Below are 19214 nucleotides of genomic sequence, written 5' to 3' on the forward strand. Positions count from 1 at the left end.
GTCTAGGAGGGCTCATCTGTGTCTGGCCCCCGGCCAACGCTCTCTCTCTCTCACACACACACACACACACACACAGCACAGTGTCACATCTCACAAACATTTTCCTAAAGCTGGGTTCACATCGGACAGACCCTCTCCGAAAGCTACATCCATCCGCTGCAACCCGGCTGCCCACGCCGTGTCACCCGTTATGTGGTCATCCGCCTCGTGAGGATCCCTCAAACAAACACAATCCCACTCCTCTGCTGTGGAGTTAAACGTGGCGAAGAGACAGACATGACCGAGCTGGGCCGGACCAAGACAGAGGATCGGATCAAGCCACTTGTAGCTGGCAACGCTCGGCTCTCTCAGGCCCTCTTCATCCAGTGAGCCAAGGCAAAAAAAAAAACAATGGGCCAGAGCTGGGAGGGAGAAAGACCAGGGAGAGGCAAAGGGAAAAGAAACAGAGAGTAGCATAAGATGATAAGAGAACATCAGCCTCTCTATATTTCTCTTTTTGGACTCTTTTATAGAGACACATGAAAAGACATGATTGAATGAGCAAGTGGAACCCACTCCACCTTGAGGTTTGCTGTCAAGGCTTTGCGGTGCTCCATCATGAAGAACTGTAATGAGCCTAAAGGGAAGGCAGGGGAGAAAAAGAGGTGGAAGAAAATAAACAAGCGACGAGGGAGAAACTCGTGGAGGGAGCCGAATCGATGTTTTCATTCTTGAATGCAGAAAAGTGTCCATTAACAGCAGCAGGGCCAAGCAGCTATTGGATCATCACTCCAGCACGCTGTCACCGAGTGTCCTTTTGGGTTGCTTGGAAAAAAAAAAAAAAGGCCGGGGTTCTTTGATCTCCACCAAAAAGCGAAGGAACCTGGGAGTCGAGCTGTTCTTTGGGTTTTGCTCCATTGTTTACCTTCAAAAGCAGGAACCTTTCTTCAGCTCTCTTTGTGTCATTGTATTTTGACCCAGAAGTGACTTTGGTACCAACGCGCTTGTACTCATGATGTCTTTAATTTCACTATCAAAGATGAAAATCTCATTGTGAGAAAACACAAACCATTTTTGTAACCTTTTTCTTCTTCAAATGAAAACAATATAGCATGGTCTGTTATGCTAGGTTTCATAAACTATCCACTTTCATAAACTCGAACTATGTCTTAGGGAATTATTGGGGTTTGCGTTAAACCAATACATTTAAAAAACATTTCAGTGTACAGTTTTATAGTTTTCCAGGCATCTGCAGTCAGAAAGGTCATGTTGCATTTTATGCAACTTTCATGTCATTGTCATAATGTGTGCATCATAATTCTTTATTAAAAGAAGCCAGACACGGTAAATCCGGATGTAAACAATCTTAAAAAAAGCTTGTGAAGTGCATCACATCACAATCACACCATCCAAACAGACTTCTCTACAGAAGTTGCAGTCGGCTTCCTTAGTTTTGTGACCAAACTGTTGCTTTCCATTGCTCAACAATTTTAAAATCCGTTCATATATGGCAGTATACATTTATTACTTCTGTAAACTACTGTGTGATGCCTGTGTTCCTCTTCGTCCCCACAGAAGTCTGATTGCGGTCACATTTAATTAGTAGTATGAATGACCAAGCCAAAAAATAAAAAATAGTGACACTATGTATAAGTCCAAGGTTTCGAAGTATTGAAACAATATCTTGGTATGTCCATTTATTTTAAGCATAAATGGATGAACAAAGCGAAGCTGATAGTTCAAACAAAATTACATTTAACACAGACGAACCCGAAAGATCGCCAGGTCCTCTCTGACCCGAATCTGAGAAATCTGTTCCCTGATAGGAGATGCCATGAGGAGTTGATCAACCAATCAACTTCCATTTATAAATTGGATTGTAAAATTTATAATTGTGTCCCGTAGAGTCAGTAGAACCAAAAATATCAACCATTTGAAAATAACTAGACTATCTGATGACTGCAGCTGTTCTCACTCTTCATATAATCATGCTCAAGTTTTAAGACAGCAAAAAATAATCAATATTTAAAGATCCATATTTTCTTAAAAGTCGATATTGACTACTTCAATGCATTTTTGAATGTTTAATAGTAGTTCATATTCACAGGGACTTTAACATGTCAGACAAGACATATGTTTTTTGAGTCCAATATCCTGGGAGGTTACTGCATATATTCACCATATTTGGGGGATTTCTGGTGTGTAGAATCAGGGCTGTGCTCCACTGAGGACATGCTGAAGAACCTGTGGTAAAGCAGTTTTTGAAATTAAAAAAGTCATATTTAAAGTGTTCAAATGAACTATGATATCTTATGTGATACAGTCCCTGTTTTTTAATAGTGATTGAAGAGTGATATTTGTTTTGAAAATCCTCACTTAAATTTGGACATTCCAGCTATCTTTGCAACGGAAGTTATCGTTTTCATCACTGCAACTAATGTTACAGAATCCATCTGTATTTAAATAATGTTAAAGAAAATCCATCCATCAGCGTGGCATCAGACTCGCACAGCAGTGTCTGGAAATTGAAAGCTGCATGTTGCAATTTGACATTGATCATAACGTAGCCTGACGTTTGTTGATGTATGCTTCCTGGACGTTGACAGGGAAAGGAGAGAGTGAAATATTGTGATTGTGCAATTATGGAGGTTATTATCATAAAACAGCAGAATTTTATCTGCAGACCAAGACCAGTACAGAAGAAGTTTTGTGATTTTTTTTTTTTTTGGTCTTCGTTTGTTTTCCTTTAGGCATTTCAGTGCAGTTCAGTTCCTTCATTGTACCCCAAGGGGGAAATTTGTTTTGCAGCCAGGCATTTGTAGTATACAGCACAACATAAAAGTGCATGAGCAGTGTTAAAAACAGGCATTTCTTCAACGTATAAAAAGAAATTATATGATTTTAAAAAGCTCACATTCTGGTATGACTGAGATTTATTAGCAACCATGCAGCTGAAATCTAATCACTGTTCTGAAAAAATCTGTACACCATTTGATATTATACCGACGTCTTTGCTTCCTCCCTTGACATGTTTTTTTATTGTATAATATGTGTATAATATGGGATCTTATTTTCATTTTGCATGTGAATTGAAATACTGTCTACACCAAATCTCTATATCTTTTCCTTCATTCTGAATTTGTCGCTTTCAACAGTCTGGAGTTGCTTTCCTCAGATATCCTGCTTTATTTGGGAAGGTGTGAAAGCATATCCAATCTCTGGCGGAGCCAAAACAAGCAAAATCTGGGCCACCTGAAAATGTAGGTTGTGCTTTGCATTCAGATGAACCGTGGAGTGGTTCTCTGTTAGTGGGTAATGCAAGAACAAACTATCCCGTGAACAGAAAGAAAGAAAGAAAGTGAACCCGAGGGAGGAAATGACAAATGACATTCAAACATAGTTTTGATCTCAAAACTCTGAAATCTTTGCGGTACCTTGTTCTGCGACAGCGTAACCATAGGAACACGTCACAGACTCTTTTACCTTACTGCTGCATTCAACATGTTGGTTAGCTCATGGTCTCTTACTAGGCAGCTTCTTGTAATAGCGCTCCTAGCTAGCAGTTGAAGCTGTATCCTGGTGCTTTAGTCTAATTTTAAGAGTTCATCGTAAATGTGAACTGAACCTAAAGAAGGTTGGAAAATTTTTGACACTTTCCGCCCTATAGGGTAAAGTCCACTGAACCATCCTGGTGTGAAAGAACCCAACATCTGCCCTACGTTTTAAATCATCTCAGTGACCATTTGAATACAGCTTGATCAGGGCAAATGTGGAAGAGCCTGTTTTATTTATGTCTATCCACCCATAGTTTTTTTCCAGTTTCTGTCTAAGCCTTACCACAAAGCTACTACTACAGGTCTCCTAACTTTACTGAGGTGTTTTGTCAACAATCTGGAAGCGTTTTTGGAAACACTTTATTTGAAGGCATGTGCATAAGACTGACGTGACACTATCATAAATATGACATAAAACCCGTCATGAACATGAAAGAGTCTTTATGAATGTTTATGACTGTGGTCATGAAGTGTCATTGGGTAAATAATGACACTTTTAATGAAAAGTGGCTTTAGTAGTTGCATTAAAAGTCAATTAAAAGTGCCAACTTTGCATTAAAGTGTATTAATGTACCAAATAATGCAAAGGTGTCACTTTTAATGGACTTTTAATGTAACTATTAAAGCCACTTTGCATTAAAAGTGTCAATATTTACCCAATGATAATTCATGACAACAGTCATGAACATTCATAAAGACTCCTTTATGTTCATAACAGGTGTTATGTCATATTTATGGCAGTGTCATATCAGTCTTATGCACAGCCCTTCAAATAAAGTGTTACCGCGTTTCTTTAAATGTGGGAGGTTTCAATACATTCACCATCAGTTTCAACCTCAATGTGGAAGAGCGACACTGTAAGAGGATGCAGGTGCAGATTAGTTCTCACATAGATTAGATATTAGTACTTCCTGGAGTCGGCAGACTGTTGTGCTTGCATATTGGAGTATGTGGAGTCAGAGGGACTCATGAATAAGAAAAAATCTAAATCAGTGTGTTTTTGGCTGATCACTTTGAGTTAATGAGATTGAAGAAGAATCACTTTACAAACCTCATGAGGAAAGTCCTTATGACTAAAGAAGAAGTCACTAAAAAGCCTTGCAATCTGTTTGCCAAACCCATATTTAGTGACAAATTTGTCAAAGCTACATTTGGTCCTGTTTATTAATTTGTCATGTTTTGCTTGTTTGGCAGACTTCTAGACTTCTACTGTGTTGTTTCTGAATACAATAGGGAGATAACAGATTAAAAAAATTAAGAAATACTTTCATATTGCTCATGCAAATTTTGAGCAACAGTTGGCACTCTGACATAGAGGAAAATCCCATTTTCTGATTAGTTTCCCCCTTCCTAGAAACCAATCTTATGTTTTTTATTTCCCCAAAGTTAAATCTGCTGTGCTCTCATTTAATCAGGCATGTTGATTATGACTAATTTGTTGCCGTGGCAAGGAGAAGCAGACAGAGGAGGGCTTTTATTGTACATAATATTAGTAACTCAGTGCAGAGGATTACAGTGTCTTCAGAGAACATTTCATTACTTCATTAGGCTCCCTCAGATAACCTTTCATTTCACTTTAATAGTTTTCATTTAATCCCTGCCCATGTCTAAGCTGCTGCTTGCAATGTACGACATGATGAGAAAAGCCTGTGGAGCGACTGCTCCTCTACAAGTGCAGGTCCAGGTGATTAAGGAGTAAACTACAAGGGGCCGCCATTTCCATCGAACCCGGAACAGCTGCTGGAACAACGTGCTGCTGAACAGGATTTGTTAAGTTGGCTACAATTTAGTGCGGGAATTTGTTTTTGTCGTGTAATTCCTAAGCATCGGCACTTTTGCTAATTCTTTTAGATTGATTTATCCCCGGTTCATAATCCCCACGGGCCAGATGTTACTCGAGCGGTGATGCAGTTTGTTCACCTTTCACAGCCATATGCCAGGCTGTCTTTTGGCAAAAGCGAACCCTAAGTTGCTCCCGATAGGAGATGGGCATTTTGCTCGACAGCTTGTGTCTGAGTTTGAGGAACAAGAAAAACCCTGGAAAGCCCTAGTTAGAAGGAGGTTTTCGAGCAAATAATTTGTATATTCCCATTAATGGCATGCTATAACAGTGTCACGAAAATGTTCATCCATCCCAGTGATGAAGGTTTTTTTTAGTATATTTAAAAAGGCAAACACTTGTTCATCTTGGAAAATGTTGATAATTTTGCTTTTGACGTGTGTGGGCATCACAAAACTAAGACAGAACCAGCTCTGCGAAAGTTTTTGAGAACTATTACATAAAAATGTAAACTAGTTACACAGGCGAACACCCAAAACATTGTCTGGTGTTTTTCAGTTGTTTTCTAGGGTCATTTTGATGTGCCGAATCCAAACAAATCACATTGGTTTTGCTCAATCGGGTCAACTTTCTGAACTATGGATGCAACATGAGCATCAAAATGCATCACTTGTTCTTACAACTGGATCAGGTTCCTGAGAGTCTGGGATCAATGGGTGATGATCAGGAGCAGAGACTCCATCAGGACATAGAAGAGACGGAGAATTTTACACAATGAAGACGTAATGTTCAATTTACACCTACTTACCCTTCTCAGTGTTTATTATTCAATTTACAGAAATCCAAGTTTGTAACATTCAATCAATACACTGTTAGAAAACAATCTTTTTCTCATTTTTGAGGATGAGAAATGAACTGATAATGTCACAAAAATGTCATCAATTTAGTCAGAAGATCAGATTTCTCTGAATCAAATTAGAATAAAATCCTGACCTGACTGAGGAAAAATTGAAGTCATGTTTGGATTCAGCAGTGCAAATAGTCCTAATTAAGTTGAAAAAACATAGACAACTTCCAAAGAAATATTTTTGTACTCCAGTGTAATTTGACTACAAGGAGGATGGTCTGTGTTAGCTTTAGGAGTATATTGACTCAAAAATGGACTGTGGGTAAAAGACAAAGACAGCCTTTCATCCACAACAGCATACATATTTAATGCAGATTTCTTACAACACTACCTGTAAGGCTTGGTGGTGATTGTGTAATAATTTGAAATATGACTTTCTCTTGAATCTGCTGCTGGGTGAAATACTCTTTCTGTGTCCTAATATTGATTGTGAAAGATCAAATAAGCCAAGGCATAAAACAAAAATGGACCTTCCAACAGGAAGACGATCTTTAGGAGTCAAACCATGATTATGAAATTCTGCAACCTGTCTACAAAGGCCTGTTTCTACCTGAAAGAGTAATTACTACTGTTATATAATCTATATTATTTTACATGCTGCATTGTAACTATCTGCTCAAGCTCAGATGGTTGTTTTACAGTTTTATTGAAATGTATGTCAATGTTATAGTTGCATATGGAAAAAAACAACAACCGGTTAAACAATCACGCTTTGTGTTCTACTTTATTTGCCAGCTGTGTTTGACACTTCAAACACTGCTAAGAGAAATTTAATTACACGGCAGCCATACTTGAAAACGTACAGGCAGCATAATGCCGATGATAAAAAGAAAAAAACAACAATTATTACCTGAAGCACATTGATTAAACCCTGCAGCAAGAACAGAAAATCCTTGAGTTGGGTTAAACTTAAGATGTTTGAGCATCACACCCTCAGTATCTGCAAGTCAGCTGAGACTACAGTCTTTTACTTGAAGGAAATATTAAAGCAACATGAGACTATTATTAAATCATAACGTCGTATTTGTTGTAATGCTAATCTACTCCTTAGATCAGGGGTGAGAACAGATTCTGTCAGGCAGAATTTGTCTCTACTCAAAAAAGGAGGAAGCAGTTCCATGTTTGAACAAAAAAACAATTCGGGGTGCTGTCAAGTCGAGTTAACTCAGTTTATTTATAGACCCAAAGATAAAAACAACACAAGTAAATTACATGCTGATTTTGATTTTTGTCAAGTTTTTCTGACTTTACTATGCTACAACTCTCAAATTTTAGCACAAGTGAGAAATTTTAGCCAGTAGCAATTAGCAAACACCTGGTGGAACTGCACATGTGCTGGGCTCATGATGCAAACTACTTCTCACTGGTCAAAACATTAAAGGGTTAAAAGAGGAGCCATGTTGTGATGACTTCCTGAAGGTGGAGTTTCAGAGAGAACGGGAGTTTCTTAAAGAGACTGTCGCAATTTCAAAGCGTCAAATTAGTCAAAAAAGTCAAAAAAAAAATTTAAGTCACATTTGATATATACAACATTTTTATAACACCTGAAGGTGACATAGTTACTTGTTTGTGCCATAGATACCACTATGTGGCTGGAAAACACAATATGTAATAGGAATGATTTTGTCTGTTTTCAGTGGTAACACACCAGACATGCCGCCCACACTATAGAACACCACATTCTGGTGGGCATTTGTTGTTTTCACCCCTCCATCCACTCCATCCAACCCCCCTCTCCATCCCTCCACTGTGCAGCCCTAATTGCATTCTCCGGGGAGTGATGAGTTTGGACACCAGACACTAAACATTAGCTATTCATAACTCCATAGCACCGTATTAAAAATCTGTTCAACTTGGCTGCCTGAAAACGCCGGATTCTGCAGGGCTAGTCAGAGAATCACAGGCTTCTGTTGGAGGCTGCAATTTTCCTGGACACCAGTGGAACAGCCCCTATTATACAACACATTAATGGCCCAATCCTGTCATGCTTTGTACATAGACTGGCATTATTGAAATCCCCGGCTTTTCAAATTCCTTTTTAATTCTCTTAGAAAATGTCCCTCTCATGCCTGGCTCATTACAGGCCACATCACAGACAATAATGCGGATATTAGCAGATGACCCGTGTGACTTCAGGTCAAAGTTCGGCTGGCGAAATTGAAAGGATTTGACGGTTATAGAAAGCGTTTGTGTACAGAAGCAGCTCTCAGTCGAGCCGTTTTGTTTTTCTTTCCCCACATCGTGAATTGTGGTCTTTTTGAGATCTTTACAAAGAAAAAAGATGATTGATCATGCTCTCGCTCACAACAATGAGAAGCTGATCTGCTCCTTTACCCAATAATGCATTTCCCGGAAATTAGTTATTGCCACTTCAAAATAAATATCCTGCGGTGTGCAGGGAGTGGAAGATTTGAAACCCTACACAGTAAAATCTATCCAGCACCAAGAAAAATCCACATTTTCTGGACAACAAAGCTTTATAAGACCAACAACAGCAAAGAATTTAATTGTCAGAAACGAAGCAAACTCCTCCATGAATTTTCGCCATATGAACTTAGAATGCAGGTTAAAAATGTCATCCAAACAAATTCCCAGAAATTGATACGCCTTGACAAGCCAGCCTCTCCTCCCTTTGCTCCTGACAAATGGCAGATCTGTTTACCGCTGATAATCTTATCAGATTTGAAATTGACTCATCACCCTGTCTCCGCACATTTCCGTCTCCCTGACTCATCGACCCGCAGACGTAATGAAAGCTAATCTGAGCCATCGTTCCTTTGGTCCGCAGGGCTGAAGATCCGCGAAGTGATGATCAACGTGTCGCGTCAGCAGGTGGAGGACTTCCACGGCCCCGAGGACTACTGGTGTTTGTGCGTCGCCTGGAGTCACCTGGGGACCTCCAAGAGCCGCAAGGCAAGCGTCCGCATCGCCTGTAAGCGACGTCATCTCCCTTTGATTCCACGTTGACCCGACTGTCTCTGAAATCAGTGTTTCTCTGAAATCTTTTTTCCAATTTCAAACATTCGTTAATCAATATTTTTTAAGGTCAAAAATGTACAACCTTGCCATTTTCTGTTGCTTGCTAATGTTTTTTGGGTTTTTTAAATGTTGAATTTTCATTGTCTTTTCTAGACCTGAGGAAGAACTTTGAGCAGGACCCCCAGGGCACCGAGGTGCCTCTGAACGGCATGATTGTTCTGCACTGTCGTCCCCCAGAGGGAGTGCCGGTGGCTGAGGTGAGGGGCTGCTTGCTCTTCAAAGAAACATTTTACCCTGTGTTGCCTTGAGAGCAGCTGTCATCTGTCTGGTTTACTCGTAGTTGTCACGAGAGAATCTGCTTTCGCTCTGCAGCTTCAACATGTCAGAGACCCATCTGCACTTTACGTTTCAGTTCAGAGGGGTCTTTAGTTGTACGCCGAAGATTCAGATAGTTTTAGAGTTCTGTGTGCCTGTCTGGCATTAGTTAGATTGTTGGGGGTGATTTATATGTCTGTATACGTTGCAAAAGTATTCATCCACTGTGGAATTTCATGTGATAGACAGAAACAAGGTGGTTCATAATTGTAAAGAGGGAGAAAATTGGTTCAGGGTTTTGGAAATCTGAAAAGGGTGGTCCCTCTGTCTTCAAACCTTTGCACTTACAGTTGCAAATGTTTTGTAATAAATCTCTACCAGCTTTGCAAATCTAAAGACTTATATGTTTTCCTATTCTTATTTGCAAAGTGGCAGAAATTCGCTAAAATTGAAAAGGCTAGCATTCTTAGATTGTGTTTGAACGTCCACACTGCAAGAACACAAACTTGTACTTTTGTCTAGTTTCTAGTGCAAACATCTTCGTACATTTGAATCAACACGGTAAAACTTTATTTGAAAGAGTGTCCCTAAGACTGACATGACAGTCTCATAAACATAAAACCTGTCATGAAGATTTCAGGAATCTTTATGACTGTTATCATGAAGTGTCATTCGGTAAATAATGGCACTTTTAATGCAAAGTTGTATTAAAAGTCCATTAAAATTGTCAACTTTGCATTAAAAGTGTTGAATGGCACTTCATGACAACAGTTTTAAACATTCATTCAAGCGCCTTCATTGTCGTGACAGGTGTAATGCCATGTTTATGACAGTGTCATGTCAGTATTAAGGAACCCTCTTTCAAATAAAGTGTTACAATTAAGATAAAACTAACTCACAAGTAACTTTTCAGCAAGACATAGGCACTTCTTTTAAGTAAATAACTCCTTAATGTTGATGGAAAAGTACTAGCTGCACTGGCAGATTTTGTTTCACTTAGAATATAAGAAAAATAATTTGTTTAAAGTAAAATAACAAGTCATTTGTTATCAATATTAATGATTTATTAACTTAAGCTACTTGTAAGTCAGTTTTGTCTTATTTCAAGCGTACAAAGATATTTGCACTAGAAACTAAACCAAAAATAATTGGTAAGATGAAGTGTTTTTGCAGTGCATTGGGTGATTTTAACACATGAACGTGTTTAGAGTTAAATCATTGGATTGTGGACTTGCTGACACTTTTTAAACTATTGACCAAAATGTTCTGACGCTCTCTGACCTTCCTCCACATGTTTGCTGTATCTCCTACGTGCTGTATGTCATGCTGAGAATGTAACTTTCTCTCAACAATCTCTTCCTTCCCGCCACTCCTCTATGAAAGGTCAGCTTAATGGAGTTCACAACATATAGTCGTCACGTGAGCCGATCCCCCTCACTGAGCCGCGGATCTCCAAGTGACCTTGATCTTCTCGACTGGTTATCTGACTGATGCTCTCCTTGTCCAGGCTATCAGCTTAATTGGACACCGTGTCTTGGTAGTTTTGCATTTGTCCCACACTCGTTTCTATTTTTGGATGATGGATAAAACAGTGGTCCATGAGGCGTTCACATTCTGAGATATTTATTTATAACCCAACCCTGCTTTGAACTTCATTGTGACCTTCTCCCTGACCTGTCTGCAGCGTTTATTGGTCTTCACCGTGGTGTTTCTCTCATGTAGGTTTGTGAACAGCTGAGATTAAATTGTGTACGGCTGACATCCAGCTACTGAAGGCGATTAGTTTGACTAGATTTTATGTAGAGGAATCTGAATACTGAAAACTACAATTCTTCTCATGTTTTACTTGTGAAATACAAAAAAAACATCAAAAAAACAGTTGGTCACTTTCCTTCCACCTTACAGCTATTCACCACTGTGTTGCTTTGTCACATTACTTTCCAAAATAGTACATTGGAGGTTGTGGTTTTTAAAGTGACAAAATGTATGAATAAAAATGTGAAGAGGCATATTTTTCCTTTTGCAATTTTCAGTCTTAAAGGGGTGCATAATTGCCTGAGAACAAAACAAAAAAAAAATCAGCTGTCACGGTCTTTTTAATTTTTACTATGAATACAAAATGAGGCTTTCGTGGACAGTCTCGTTGAGTGGTGTGTGTTCTGCTGCTGCCGCTCGCTGTGTGTTCCTTCATGCAGAGGCTCAGCAGGGAAATATGTCAATATCAAAGCCTGTGTGCCCAGCCATCTGAAGCTTTCCGTTTACGAACAGACACAGCCTGTGATCTATACAAAAACAAAGCGCCGATCCCACCCTCCAATTTTAAAAACACAACACCCTAAACAGCGAGCTTTTAAATACACTAATCACAAGGTTATGAATGTTGAAAAGTTAAGGCTTTTGTAAATTAGGGTGAGCTGTTGTTCATGTTTAGGATCTTTAGCGTGCAAATGAGGTTTACGTCACACTTGCCGAGGATTTCGGTTCTCACTTGTTTAAATCTGACGCCTCTTGTATTCTGCTGCTGACACACTGATACCAGAACTTTAGCTCATCAGTCGGCAATGACTTTATTACCAAAGTTCATTGAAAAGCAATCATAGGAGATGAGAAAAGGCAACAGCCACCTTTGGTGTGCTGAGGCTGACGAAAATGAAGAAGAAGAAAGGTTCAAAGAAAAATTTGGGGTGGTTGATCTATAAAGAAAATTTGTGATCAAAGGAATTATTATGGCCTTCAAATCAAAGCATTTCTTGATCTATGTCACTGTTTTTCTAATTCAGATCCAGCTTGTTTTTCAGTTTTTCTGTATTTAACCAAAAAAGGCAACAAATATCTGTTTGATTAAATAAAATGTTCTTAGTTTAAGCTTAGTGTTGAAAGAAAAATGTAAATATTTGGACCTTTATTCTCACCTATGAAAATGCAGTTTTACAATAAAACTTTTATTAGGTTTCCATTACGGTTAGACCTGTGATTTTGAGCTTAGATTTATTACATTTACAAGAATGTGAGAGTCAAGAACTGTAACAAATAATTTTACAAGGGGTTAGGAAATTATAAGAGTGACCTACACTGAAAGAAAACAAAATAATTATTATTTTTAAAACGTCCTCAGTGGTCGTCATTAGGGTTTTCAAATCAAAATGCAGATAAAATCTCAGAATACAGATGATGGAACATGAGGAATAGGAGGAATACACAAGCAAACCAGAGCGACAGCCACTGTAAAATCTAGCAGTGACAGATGGATATCAATGAACTTAAATACAGTGGAAATGCGAATATGGCATTGAAAGAATGTAGATCATAATCTAAACTGGGAACTGAGGGAATGGTGGAAAATGGACAATCTGAATGGAAAATGCTATGGTCTGGTAACAAAAAACTAAAACTAAATGCACAGAAAAGACAGGAGAAAGAATTAAACTACTTCACGGAAAGGAATGAACTAAACATCTTAACACTGTCAAATGATCTACATACAAACGCAAGTGAGAATCAAAACTCAATGTGTTTTCTGTTATGTGTGAAATCATAAAAAAAGCAGAATGCAAGTCATTTTTTCCTCAATCTTTTATTTTTATTAACTGTCCTAAAATTAGCATATTATGGAAAAATTTATTCCTAAAGACAAATACATGATATGCCCGTTTTACATAAATATGCAAGTATGTCTCCTACATAGATTGTAACAACCTGTAAAAATGGCTTTCTTTTAACAAAAGATGTTCTACTTTAAAAGAGAAATCTTCCATTCCTTTGAATCTCTCCAGAGTAACCAATCTTGTCAGTTTATGTTTATGGCCATGTGTTGTGGTAGGTTTGATATTGTGACAAAAACAAAGACAGTTATAACACAATCAATTCAACCATGTGGGGTTTTTTTCTGAACTTCATTTCATTTCACTGATTAACATTTTTTACTGGAAAAGTCTCAAAAGAGTTTTTATCCTTAAAAATCTCTGTAGGCCTGCATGCGTAATGTCATCTTATGTTTTCTCAAGATCGTAGGTTTTAATGCTTCGTCTTTAATATTTGCTTTATTAAAACGAAATCCGTTAGAATACAAGATATTCAACCCTACTTTTGCAGCTGCTCTTTGAAGGCGGAGAAGGACATGCCGAGAAAGAGGACCAAAGCCGTGCGTGTTTTCGCTCAGAAATTAGCAGAAGAGTTAACCAATTATATTTTAATTAGCAGAGAGTGAAGCCCAAGGCTGTCTTCAGAGACCAGCATTTTTCTTGCATGTATTTAACTCAAAGCGGTTCAGTTAGTGCACAAAGAACACGCTGAGGATCACATTGGTACATTAAAAACCTATGTTACGTGCAGTACCAAACTTGCCACCTTACTATTTCCTATTATTTATGTAAATCAAATCCACAAAGCATTAAATAGAATGACAGAAAGTTGTCTCAGAAAGATGGAAGTGAACTTGGCAGCAGTACATGCATTAGAGATTATAGCCATGACAATGATGGACAGATATCCACAAGCTTTCAGACGGTGTTTAACCCAACGGGCAGGAAAATACTATGTGACATTTGTATAAAATCACAAAAAAATTCAAAGTCTGCCCTTGTTTAGTTAGCCAGTTTATAATTGGATTTCTTACTTTGTTTCCCTGTTTAGTTATTTGACACTCACACTACTGACTTTTGATTCTTGTACCACCGCTGGCTTTATTAAGCGTACATTCAGGCACTAATTGGGTGGCGTGCAGGCAGGGGGCTGCTGCTGGCAAAACATCCAGCTGCAGCTAACAATCTGTGTCTGAACATCTGCAAAAATGGACTCCTGGTGTATTTTTTTCTCTGTTTTTTTATGAGAATGTACATTTTTAGGAGAAAACACTACCTGGAAAACACAACCAATGAGAAGAGGATGGCTAGTAGTTTGACATGTCAAAGATATGTCAGATAGATAAAGATATTATGGGTGTTGTAAAAGAATATTTTAGTAATCGAGTACTCTATCGATTATTCTTACAATTAATCGAGTAATCAGATGTCTGTCTGTCGCTCATATATTCCAGCAGCGCTCTCCACACTGTACGCTTTGAATGGTGGCCAAGCGGTTCTGGGAGGAGAAAGGCTGTTATTCTCCAACCATCATGCCGGGCTATATAAGAATACTTATTGGTGACACAAAAACCGAAGAAAACACGGAAAATTCCACGTTATCCTCCTAGCACTTCGCAACAACTCATAGGCGGAAACGAGAGCACTGCCCAACACAAATAATGATCCGGCCGGAACACGATGCACTAAATAATAAAACATAATTTAACAAAGCTTCGAGGCAGATAAATTTTCCTCAAGGAATTTTAATAATCGAGGTACTTGAATCATTCAAGGAATCATTACAGCCCTAAAAGATACATCAACTGTGTAAGAGGATGAGGTTTCTTCAGATCCTCGCAAGGTAAACAGTGACTTCATTTAAACAAAAAAACTGCAAAAAAAAAGAAATATAATTTTAAACAGATAATAATGTATCACATTTCTGGAAACCTTATTAATTTTACGGGTAAGAAAATTGCATAATTGCGTAACATTTTCAGTAATAAATAATGTCCATTTATCACCGTAAGCTAGTCACTACCAAATAACTTCACCTTTAGTACTAGTAGCACAGTACCTTTTCACATCATTGCATAATAGAAAACAAACCACAGTAATAATTCACTCTGTGATTTTTGAAAAATGCAAAAAACATTAAAATCAACATTTGCAGGTGCTTAACTAGTCCACAGAAACCTTTCCAATGAAACCATGTATAAATAAACAAGCATTTCTCCCAGAAATGTAAAATAGCTACAAAGTTCTCAAGAGACAGCACTGACCTTTAATCACAATAACTTATGGCCCAATAATGTATGAACAGAGCTGAAAATCAACATGCTTATTCATTAAATATTCTGAACTTTTCTATTTTCCTCGCATTATTAGGTCTGTATTGCGGTTTTACTAAAAGTTGAAAGAGAAAAAAAGGCAAAAGAGGTCTGTAAAGAGTTCTCAGATATCAACAGGCTCCATAAATATGTAAAAGTGTGTGTCCATTCTCCCTGCACGGGTGGGTGTGTGTGTGTTTGTGTCTGATGAATCATTCAGCGCTCACAAATGGAGCATTGGTGTACCACGACTTTCCCCCGTGCATTGTGGTCATCAAATAGGCACTTCCTCATGCATTCATTAATGCGACTGTGGATAACAAAGAGAATGGTGTTAGTAAATAATGCAGTGACAAATCCAGCAGCCTCCATTAGTCACACCTAGATGGAAATTACTGGTGCCCAGAAGCAGAAATGGACTTTTCTGTTTTGGTGACATCAGCCATTGTCAGGAGGTTAAAGCTGTTTCCGTGGACAGCGCAGTGGAATCTTCCCTCAGTAAGACGCCAAAGCTTAGATTTTAAGGAATTGAGGTCACGATGCAGCGTGATCTACTGTATTAAACGCTGTTTGTGTTCAGAGGCGTGTTTATTTTGGTCATGACATTCACTTAAGGCTTTCACGGCCCCCTCCAGCTTGCAACACATCTTCAGCGAGCTTTCATATTCCGCAACGTCGAAGGAGTCCCGACGCTTAATTTTTTCAGTCAGTTGACAAGACGCAAATGGAATAAGTTCCGACTTTGTGCTCGGTGCTGTTTTAATGCGCTCGCCGGCCGACTTTGCGGCTCGAAATCCCCTTACGTCTCCTCTCTTTTCAAGTTGTCATAGGCAACGTGAGCAGAGAAAGGGGGGGGAAAAAGTTTATCTGTGTCTGGCTGTAACCAAACCATGCGGGGGTTTGCTGGGCTGCTGCGCGGGATGTTAATGAACACCAGAGAACGCCACATTATCGCTCCCAGCAGTGTTAGAAGCAATAATCTGCACACTACTGTAAGTCAGACCACAGAGAATCGATCATAGCAAAACAGCTTAAGTCTTCTTCACTTTAATAGTGACAAGAGTTTAAACTAGATCCTCTTTTTATAGACAGAGCAGTTTTCAGTGTGATTATTTTTTTTCTCCCCCCGCCATCATGTTAAACTTTAACTGGCACTGAGATATACGGACCCCTTGCTCTTATAAAGATTTTCATTATTGTTTGCTTCTCACACTGCTGGTGTTAGGCTGCTTTCATTCACGTACACCCAAAGGCTTACTTAGGGGGTCTTGCAAAAGTACGAGTACCTCTTGCACTTTTAAATTTTTTGTAACATTTGTTAAATCTGCTTATCTGTGTGAAAACTTATTCCTGTGGAAAATGTGTGGCTTGTTTGGGGATACACCTGGACATTGTTTACAGATCTTACAGCGAAGAATATTGAAGATGAAAGGACGGCTTGAAGGTAGTGGGACAGATAAAGGTAGTGGATTAGATGGGGTCGTAGCTGGGGCACGGCTGTAATAAAATCAGCTCGGATCTGTTTTACTGCACTGTAGTTTGAGGGGAACAGCATCTATTGTGGAACGTGGGGTGTGACTTCAGTGTGTGTAAAACTGGGCTGTGTTTCTCATTGCGTTAGACACACACCAGGACGCTACCATGATGATCTGTCTCTTCTTGCATGGTAGAATAAACTGCAAGATAATCTGGAGGACTGTCTCCACCGCCCTTAAGTTAAACTGTTCCTTCTCCTGTCAGTTCACGTTGTAACCTGTGTGCTAAACAACCACAGAGACAGAATGCCATCCATCCATTCATCCATCCATCTTGTTTTCTGGTTTCCATGGATGTAGAGAAAGCTTACAACCGTTTCCCCCACGGACCTTTTCAAAAGTATAGGGAAGTTCTCAAGAACTCAATGAACATCTGTTCATTGTTTAACCTTTTATGACCTAAGTTTCAAATCCCCACCTGGATATTTTTTGCTTATTTTGATTGTACGCAGTTCTTTAAATGGCCTGTGAATAAATACATTTGCCCATTTATCCATAACAACTGGAACTTTCAACATCTAGCGAGTTATTTTTGTAATTTACTATCTATTAAAGAATGCCATCCAGATTAATTTCACTCCCTGCTATGGCGGCAATGAAATTACCGTATAAACCCGATATTGGCTGGAAAGCCAATATCGTCTCCCCTTTCAGAAACCGTTGGAATTTTTTAGATAGTGCAAAGTGTGGTGGGATTACAGTGCTGCAAATTTGGCTGGGACCTCGCCGATCTGTTTGATCTGGAAGGGTTAAATGGAGCCAGAGACGTTTTCTCTACATTCTCAACATAAGGTTGGCCATTCACAGCATAAGGTGTGTGTTGGACTTCACGACTGTCTCAGATGGGGGTTTGCCTGAAAAATTCACATATTTTGGTGTCTTGTTTTGGATGGATCATGAGATGGATGGATGGATTGGTGTTTTTGTCTGCAGTGGGTAGTGAAGAAGGGGTCGAATCAAAAAGGAAAGCTCTCAATTTACCAGTCAAGCTCCAACCCAGCAAACATCCAAAAGGAGGCACCCTTTGAGTCATCTGATCCGGCTTCCTCTAAGGCTGCCTACCTTTGGAAGATCTTTGAGCACATCCCATTGGTAGGATAACCAAAGGCAGAGCCAGAACTGTTTTCCTGCAAATACAGCAATTACAGCTCCAAGTGTTTTGGGGTATGTCTCCTCAAGCTTTGCAAATCTCCAAATCCTAATTAGCTCAAGCTCACACTGAGCGAATTAAAAACATCTGCAAATTTTAAGTTACACCACAAACACCAATTAGGTTGGATATTTGACTAGGCCATTTAAAAATACATGAATAGGATTTGATCTAAATATTCCATTGCATTTCTTTGCCTGTGGAGTTGTTGTAGGGCGACCTCTGAAAGGTTTTCTGCTTGAATTTTCTGTTTTTAGCTCTATTCGCCTGCCCTCTGATCAGATTTATTATGGTTGGTGGGGGAAAAAAGCATCACCGCATCATGATGCTCCCACCACCATGCTTTCATTGTGGATGTTGAGTGTACTTCTTCTGCTTGAACGCAAAAGAAACACTAAACAATGCTCGTTTTTACAAAATAAACAGTGTGCACTGAGACATTCTGGATAAATCTGAGCTGCCTCTTACAGAAGAGCATTACTAGTGTCTTCTCACAAGGGCAGACCCAGTTTATTTTGTGCTGTCAGGCTGTTGCGCACACACATCACCTCTCTATGCTTGTATTTTTCTAATATTTTATTGATAACGTGTGTGGCTCTCCAAGTTTGTCTTAAATGTAGTTCAAAGAAATACAAACCTTCCTGAGTTAAACTTTAAAAGTTCTTTTGAGTTGTCCTCTAACGACGGAGTGCATCCTTGTTTTGGCTTGCAGGGACAGCAGAGAGAATGACGGATGACAAAATAGTTTTAAAGCTGTCTGCTCTCTGGCTAATCATTCCACATAAAACACTGTCAGAATAACTGCAAAGATGACTCCAGTTCACTTACACAAATTCTTTATGTAACAGTTTCAGTCTTTTAAGCAGTCCAGGCATAGAAACGCTGCAATTTGTGAATGAGGGCACGTCGATTAGAATATAACCTTCTGAAGATTTTATTTAAAGTACTTCTGGTTCTCTAGGAGTAAGAGAGAAGCAAACAGATGGGGAAAAAAGCAGGCAGGGGGCAAAATGTGAATGATTCATGATGATCTAGTAAATATGTTAATCACCACGTTACATAATCTGCCAACGTTTAAGATATCTTCTGAAAATGTCTAAAAACGGAATAAAATGGGATAAG

The 19214-nt window shown here is 38.9% G+C and overlaps 1 protein-coding gene across 3 annotated transcripts in view; it reads left to right on the forward strand.

The window, feature by feature from the left end:
* LOC102221672 (netrin receptor UNC5D-like) overlaps window positions 1-19214 on the forward strand; it is a 222100-nt gene that overhangs the window by 137180 nt on the left and 65706 nt on the right. For all 3 annotated transcript variants that reach the window (XM_023338523.1, XM_023338524.1, XM_023338525.1), the window contains exons 3-4: window positions 9009-9152; window positions 9353-9456. In XM_023338523.1, coding sequence (XP_023194291.1) covers window positions 9009-9152; window positions 9353-9456 — 248 coding nt within the window. The remainder of the gene's footprint in view (window positions 1-9008; window positions 9153-9352; window positions 9457-19214) is intronic.

The sequence above is a fragment of the Xiphophorus maculatus genome, chromosome 8 (genome assembly GCF_002775205.1).
Source record: "Xiphophorus maculatus strain JP 163 A chromosome 8, X_maculatus-5.0-male, whole genome shotgun sequence".
In the NCBI taxonomy this organism is placed as follows: domain Eukaryota; kingdom Metazoa; phylum Chordata; class Actinopteri; order Cyprinodontiformes; family Poeciliidae; genus Xiphophorus; species Xiphophorus maculatus.